The sequence below is a fragment of the Bos taurus genome, chromosome 3 (genome assembly GCF_002263795.3).
Source record: "Bos taurus isolate L1 Dominette 01449 registration number 42190680 breed Hereford chromosome 3, ARS-UCD2.0, whole genome shotgun sequence".
NCBI classification, from domain to species: Eukaryota; Metazoa; Chordata; class Mammalia; order Artiodactyla; family Bovidae; genus Bos; species Bos taurus.
Window position 1 is genome coordinate 31,951,363 of NC_037330.1, and position 6,977 is coordinate 31,958,339.

Here is a 6,977-nt window from a genome sequence, read left to right on the forward strand (position 1 = left end):
CCACTCAGTTTGTTGTTTGGCCTGAGATACCCCAGCTCTGGAGCCTAGAGTCTGTTGGATGGGGCCAGGTCTTGCTGCTAATGACCCAAGCAAGATGTCTACCTCCAGTCAGAGTTCATGCAGATGACCCTCCCCCCAATATTTTTACCACTAATATCTTTGTCCCCAGGATGAGCCACCACTCTCCTCGCCTTCCGAGGAGACCGTCAAAACCCCAACAGATGAAGTTACTGCTTTTGCCCTGAGTGTTGGTGTGCATGAAATTTTGTGTGTAGCTTTTAAGAGTGGAGTCTCTATTTCCCCAAGTTCTGTGAAGCTCCTGCCATTGAGCCCCACTGGCCTTCAAAGTCAAAGGCTCTGGAGACTGTTCTTCCCGATGTCAAATATGAGGCTGACATGGAGCTCAGAACTTTCACACCTGTGGAAGAACTTGTCGTATTATTCTTCAGTTTGTGAGATCTGATCATATCACAAGTGCACCCCTCCTAGTGTCTCATGTGGTTACTTCTTTATGTCTTTGGATGCAGGATATTTTTTGGCAGGTTCCAATCTTTTTTAACAAATAGTTGTTTAGCAGTGAATTGTGATTTTGGTGTGCTTGTGAGAAGAGGTGAGCTCACGAAGTTTTTTCTACTCTGCCACCTTGTCTAGGAATTGTAAGAGCCCCTAAAACATTTACTCTGCCTTAAGTATCCTCTACATCTAGCAAGCCCAAATACAAAGTCAAGCAAGCCATCCAAATCCTTGATATGTATAGACCAACAATATCCTATCACCAGGACTGGCAGTGGAAAACATAAAACTCATTCCTGGGACTTATAGCTAGAGGGCGGGGATGCACAAGTATAATATTTCAGTAAAGTGAAGCCACTCTACTGAGCACTCAGTTAGGAAACCCTCGGACCCTTCTACATTTTTACAGAACAAACCAGCACGAGGAGAGAGCACCTTCTGTACAATGAGTCTTTATGCAGTCATATAGTAATTATGAGCCCTTTGCCCCTCCCTGCGCCCCATGATGGCAGACAGGAGGGTCAGACAATGCAGAAGGACAAGAGCAGCTCTGTCCTCAGTCCTGAAGAGTCTGTGGTCAGGAGGAGCATGTGAAGGTAGTCACAGCTTTTCAGTTGTAGTACAAGCTTAGGTAGGCCAAACGGTTCCGATGCTTTCTAAAGTCCCTGTCTGTGGACAGCTGCAATGAAAAATACTGTCAAAGTCAATATTCACATGAGAACTCCCTGCCTCTGGTCTTCCTGGATGTGTGAAATAGACCCGTATTGTTGGAGCTGTTTTAGCCTACCTGAGCCCCAACCACACAGTAACCTAACCTAGTGAATCTCTCAACATTGCTCTGTATATCTACTCTTTGTCATCTTTTTCTGGAATATATCATGCTAGGAATTATTTTCTACTTGGCAAGTCATCAAGTATAGCTGGTAAATGTCTTGAAAACAAAGATTATATGTTTAATTCTTGAATGTTACCTGTAGGCCCTAGCACAATGATGTTAGTACATTTGGCATTTAATAAACACTTGCAGAATTAATCCAAAGTTCCACCGGGGGGAAAAGGACACCTCTGGAATTATTACAAGTGACACGGGCTGACCATTTATTATGCTACAGGTCTGGTGTTATAATATCTCAATCTTTACAACTTCATCAGATCAAGTCTAGTTTATATCCATTTTAAAGATAAGCAAATTGAGGCTTAGAAAAGTTAGAGGATACATAGCAAACAAATATGGAGCTAGTGTTTGAACCCAGGCAGTCTCTTCCTAAAATCCATGTTCTTGCCAGAATGATCCACCGCACCTTGATGATCTAATACTAGGTGATGTGATGGGAAGAGCACTGGCTTAGAAGTCACACAATCTATATTCTAGCTGAGCAACTTCAACAAGCCATTTAATCGAAGCCTCAGTTTGGACTTCCCTGGTAGCACAGCTGGTCAAGAATCCACCTGCAATGTGGGAGACCTGGGTTCGATCCTTGGGTTGAGAAGAGCCCCTGGAGGAGTGCGTGGCAACCCACTCCAATATTCTAGTCTGGAGAATTCCCACAGACAGAGGAGCCTGGCAGGCTGCAGTCCATGGGGTTGCAGAGTCAGATGTGAAAGTGTTAGTCACTTCAGTCGTGTCTCTTTGCGACCCCATGGTCTGTAGCCTGCCAGGTTCCTCTGTCCATGGGATTCTCCAGGTGAGAATACTGGAGTGGGTTGCCATTCCCTTCTCCAAAAGAGTTGGATGCAATTGAGTGACTAAGCACAGCACAGCACAATCCTCAGTTTCCTTCTCAATCATAGAGGATAATTATCTAAGACTACCACAAAGGTTATTTGAGGACTAAATAAGAAATTGTGACTTTTGTCAGTCACATACATCTCTAGAAATCTAGTGAAATTGTGTAACTCTTCAAAATTTCCCATAAGTATATATTACACAAAATTGTGCAAGTACTTTCAGGGGATCAAGGATTTCTTGAAGTTTATTCCCAGACCCCTGGTTAAGAATCACTGATACATGTGGAAGTATTAGGTCAAGGCTCCACAGAAGTCCAATCATATTACCTCAGTTTTCAGGGTTCTTTTCTGTAGACATGGAACCTGAGACCAGTCTGGAGATCCAAATTTCATTGGCCAGGTGACTTTCTGAGGTTCCTTTTTCTCTAGTTTATATGTGCCAGGGCTAGAAAAAAATATAAAACCTTATGTTGAAGAGTTAGTGACCACCACAATTCTAGTTTGGAGAAATCCCACAGACAGAGGAGCCTGGCAGGCTACAGTCCATGGGGTCGCAAAGAGTTGGATGTGAAAGTTTTAACCACTTCAGTAGTGTCTGACTCTCTGTGACCTCATGGACTGCAGCCTGTCAGATTCTTCTGTCCATGGGATTCTCCAGGCAGGAATACTGGAGTGGGTTGTAGTGACCATAAACTTCATCAGTACTACCTGTGTACCTGAACTAGTCCTAACTCTTTTGGAAAAGGCAACAGACTGATTAGATCTTAATGTCAGGTAAGCATAGGGTTCCTTTGCCTGCTAATGTGTTTCTAAATAGGTGTTAGTGTTCAAGATTTGTAGTCCTGACATTTCAGTGAAGGTAAAAATCAACTCTAGTTTAAGCTATTTCTGTAACCTCACTCTTCTTAACCGAGAAACCAAGAGATCCCAGAAGTGGTGGATGATAATAGAGATTTGCCACAGTGATGCTAATTAGTACCCATGATGTGAAATTTCTCAACAATAGGGTATTTTGTCTTGCCTTTGTTCATATCATTTTGTCTTTTGGTGTAGACACTTAACTGTGGAAATAAGATGTAGAGTGGACATGGGAAACAAGCTTCATCACCTCCACTTCTTTACTAGAACCTTAAGAAAGTTACATTTCCTCTCTCATCCTTGGAATTCTCACTAGTAAAAGAAAGACCTTGACCATGCCCTATAATTTTCAATGGCTTCCTAAAGCACTGAGACCACCTCCCTTGGTCTATGAGGTTTATGGACTCTAGCCCTTATTCCTCCTCTGTTCTCATTTTCTCCTTGCCCACTACACTGTAGCCACACTAGCCTTCTTTCTTTTTTCCACACACCTCCCAACTACAGCCTTTGTACTTGCAGTTCCTTCTGCCTGGGAAGCTCTCGGCCTAGATCTTCACAGGGTCAGTTCAATCTTGTCATTGTGCTTTCAGATGAAGTCACTGTGCTTTCATTTCCCAGAAAGACCAATCCTTGCCAAAGTAGATTCCAGCCATCACTCCATACCACATCATCTTTGTAAAAAATATTACTATTTTTATTTACTTATTTATTTTAGGCTGTACTGGGTCTTTGTTGGTTCACAAGCTCTCTCTCTAGATGCAATGAGCAGGGGCTACTCTCCAGTTGCAGTATGTGGGCTTCTCATAGCGGCAGCACCTCTTGCTGTGAAGCATGGGCTCTAGGGAGTGCCGGCTTCACTAGTTGTGGCTCCCAGGCTCTAGAGCACAGGCTCAGTAGTTGTGGTGCATGGGCTTAGTTGCTCCAAGGCATGCCAGATCTTTCCAGATCAGGGATCCAACCCGTTTCTCCTGCATTTCCAGGCAGATTCTTTACCACTAAGTCACCAGGGAAGCCCCCCGTCTATTATATCATCTTGTTTGGTGTTATTCAGCACTCCACCAGGTCCCCATACTTCCTGGTGTGCCTGTGGTAGCTCCAGCTCATGGCTACTGTCTTGGTATAATTATTAATGAGACCCCCTTTAAAGTCTAAGAAGTGTCACATGCTGACTAATAAATTATATGGTCATTATTACCACTGATTATTTTCTTGTTTATTTGCTTCTCATCTGTCTGGACTCTAGAATGTAAGCTCCAAGAAATGATGATGGGTGTAATGCAAAATCTTTGGAACCTACACAACTTCTTGGCCTTTTATAAATATTTATTGAATGAATCACCACAGTCTACAATTTTATAATTCTAGAGACCTGGAAGGCAAGAGGTTGAATCTTTAAAGATAGATGGTTTCTTATTTAGAGGGCGTGGTTGGGATGTAACCCCTTTTTGTACTTCCTTTCCTATTGCTCTTTGTTGAAGTGCACCAGAAGAAGGGGCACATACCCAGGATAACAAGGGTCCTTTGAGTATGTCCGAAAGCGAGGTGACAAGGTATTAAATGGAGCAAAATTTGGTTTGTGTGTTTGCTCCTGAAGATTGACTGTCTGGTACATGCCTGGGTAAGGTGTCACATCCTGTTTCCAAGAGAAAGATCAATATGTCAGAGGGTGATGTATATATATGTAAAGATTTCTAAGTAGAAAAAACAAAGTCATCCTCCCCCTCTTCATGTGTCAGCTATGGTTTATAGAATTAGGCCCACAGTAGGTTGAAAACCAAGATAAGAGTATTGTTCAGCTACCTAAAGGTACCTAATGTTTTGGCTATAGAAATAAACCTATGGGGGCAGAGAGTCAAGGTAACCTATTGTAGCTACTATCCCCACCATCCCACCATCCCACCATCCCACTCAGATTTTCTTTTGGAGCCAGTATCCCTCTCCCTGAGCTTAAGTATCAAGAAAATGTCCAACAAGAGATTAGGAACCTATACTGAAGACTTGAAATCCAATCACACAAAAAGGTTAAGAAGTTAGAACTGATTTTTTTTAACTGATAAGATATTATACTATATATTACATATAATTATATGATGCATATAAACAAAGCTTCCAGTATTTTATCAGCAGGTGTCTCAGGACTGAAGCTCTGCCTTGGTACCATTTCTTCTGAGAATTATTTTCCATTCTCCCAGGACACTCACACACACATTTCCCACATTAACACCCAAGTTTTCATGTAGACTCCTTAGTAGCTTTTGTCCAGATGACTTTCATCTTGAATTTCAGGACATACTTTAGGTAACCTCCAACTGTGCTCCTCAATGAAAATACATGCAGCAACATGGATCACACTGAAATCTAAGCACGTTCAGCCATTTCTAACCTTGTTGTTTGGCTTAAACCTCACAGCTGTTCTGGCTCCAAAACCATATCCTTTTATACTGGTTGGGATCTTAGCGAGGCTGTATGCCAAGTCTTTACTCTTCATGTGTTATGTAGAAAACAAACAAAGACAAAACATGCATAGAGAACATTATAGTTATTAAAACAGAGTGGTCTCAGAGTATCCCTGAATCTTCTCTGCTCAAGTTGCCCTTTCTTTCTTGATTCCTCTGAATCAAGACCAAACAATTACATATGTAACACAGGCTTCTCTACAAAGAAATGTGGCTGGATAGGTAGAGTGAATGACATTCGAATCCAGTGAATCCACTATTCTGAGCCCCACAGAGCTGAATCAGCTTTATATGGTTTCAACTGAATCTGATTATGATTTCATAAACTACGTACCAGCACAGACACAGTAGGTTTGGACTAAGAGGAAATATTTAGTCACCAGCCTTTGTAGGTATGAATGATGAGGGAACACTTACTGGGGATCGCATGAGGCCAAGACTTGCATTTAGTGGGGATGGCAAAGGTGAGTAATGGCCCTTTACTTTCTGATATTGGCCCTGACAGCTGGTTGCAGACGGAGGACCAGAGAGCACTTTCTCATGCTGGGACCCGGAAGGTCACAAATCGCCCAGGGCTTTTCTTCCAGGAAACTTAGGTATCCTTGGATAGTCTGGGAACTGACACCCACCTGAGGTAAAGTGAATACTCACTTCTTCTGCTATATAACATCCAGGCCCTCTGTGGGGCACTCCCCTAATAGGGAGAAACTTGTTCCCCAGCAAGTCTGAGGGAAAGAAGTGGGGAAAGATCTTCCTATGTTGACATGTTCCAAAGGAGTAGTTAACCAGCGTCTCTGGAGAACGAGAAAGAGGAGAAACTCCACATGAAGGAAGTCCCTGTGGTCCAAATGAGGGTGGGGGCAGGGGCGGTGTGGGGAAGGGTGGCTGAGACCTGAGCAGACTGCACTCTTAACGAAACCGTGACCAATCCAAGGAGACAGGCAAGCCACATTTCCCTCCTTTCCCCCTTGGTCTTTCCCAGTCTCCCCATCTTCCTTCTGCCTCTATCACCTCAGCCCTCCTCACCTGCTTGGCTGAAGCACATCGCGCCAGTGCCTCTAGGGCGAGCGTTTTGAACCGCGTTGCCTAGGGAACAGGCTGGCAGATAACCCCAGCTCTGGTGCACCTGCGTGGCAAGGGGGCCTGCCATGGAGCCACTTCCGGCCACGTTGGGTGGGAACCTGCATCGCTAGGGCCAGGAGCCCAGGAGGGTGTGAACTAACAAAAACAAAATAAGTGTATGTGTACCAAAGAAATGAGGGACATAAGAAGGCTGAGGAGTTACTTCACATTTAGGCATATTGATGAAGCATGAAAATCTAATGTGACATATGTTCCTAGATTGGATCTTGAATGAGATAAGAAAGATACGTTGTTGGGAAAGTTATTTAGAGGTTTTTTTCCTACTTAGCCAGTCACTGA

The 6,977-nt window shown here is 43.4% G+C and overlaps 1 protein-coding gene across 2 annotated transcripts; it reads right to left on the reverse strand.

Moving 5' to 3' along the window:
* Positions 1–949: 949 nt before the first annotated feature.
* On the reverse strand, positions 950–6,676 carry LOC617486 (chromosome 3 open reading frame, human C1orf88-like). Of its 2 annotated transcripts, NM_001076464.2 has the most exon segments (6): positions 953–1,192; positions 2,569–2,686; positions 4,602–4,732; positions 5,483–5,581; positions 6,207–6,349; positions 6,582–6,639. In NM_001076464.2, coding segments are annotated over 6 exon segments (579 nt in total). In that variant the 5' UTR covers positions 6,601–6,639; the 3' UTR covers positions 953–1,123.
* Between the last annotated feature and the right edge of the window lie 301 nt (positions 6,677–6,977).

Bases quoted from the DNA above. Each gene is read 5' to 3' on its own strand.
- LOC617486 (XM_059884896.1), bottom strand. The intron at 4,733-6,206 runs GTGAGTATTCAC...TCTTGGAAACAG, and splicing joins GATGTTATATAGCAGAAGAA to GATGTGACACCTTACCCAGG. The intron at 1,193-2,568 runs GTAATATGATTG...TTTTCATTGCAG, and splicing joins AAAGAACCCTGAAAACTGAG to CTGTCCACAGACAGGGACTT.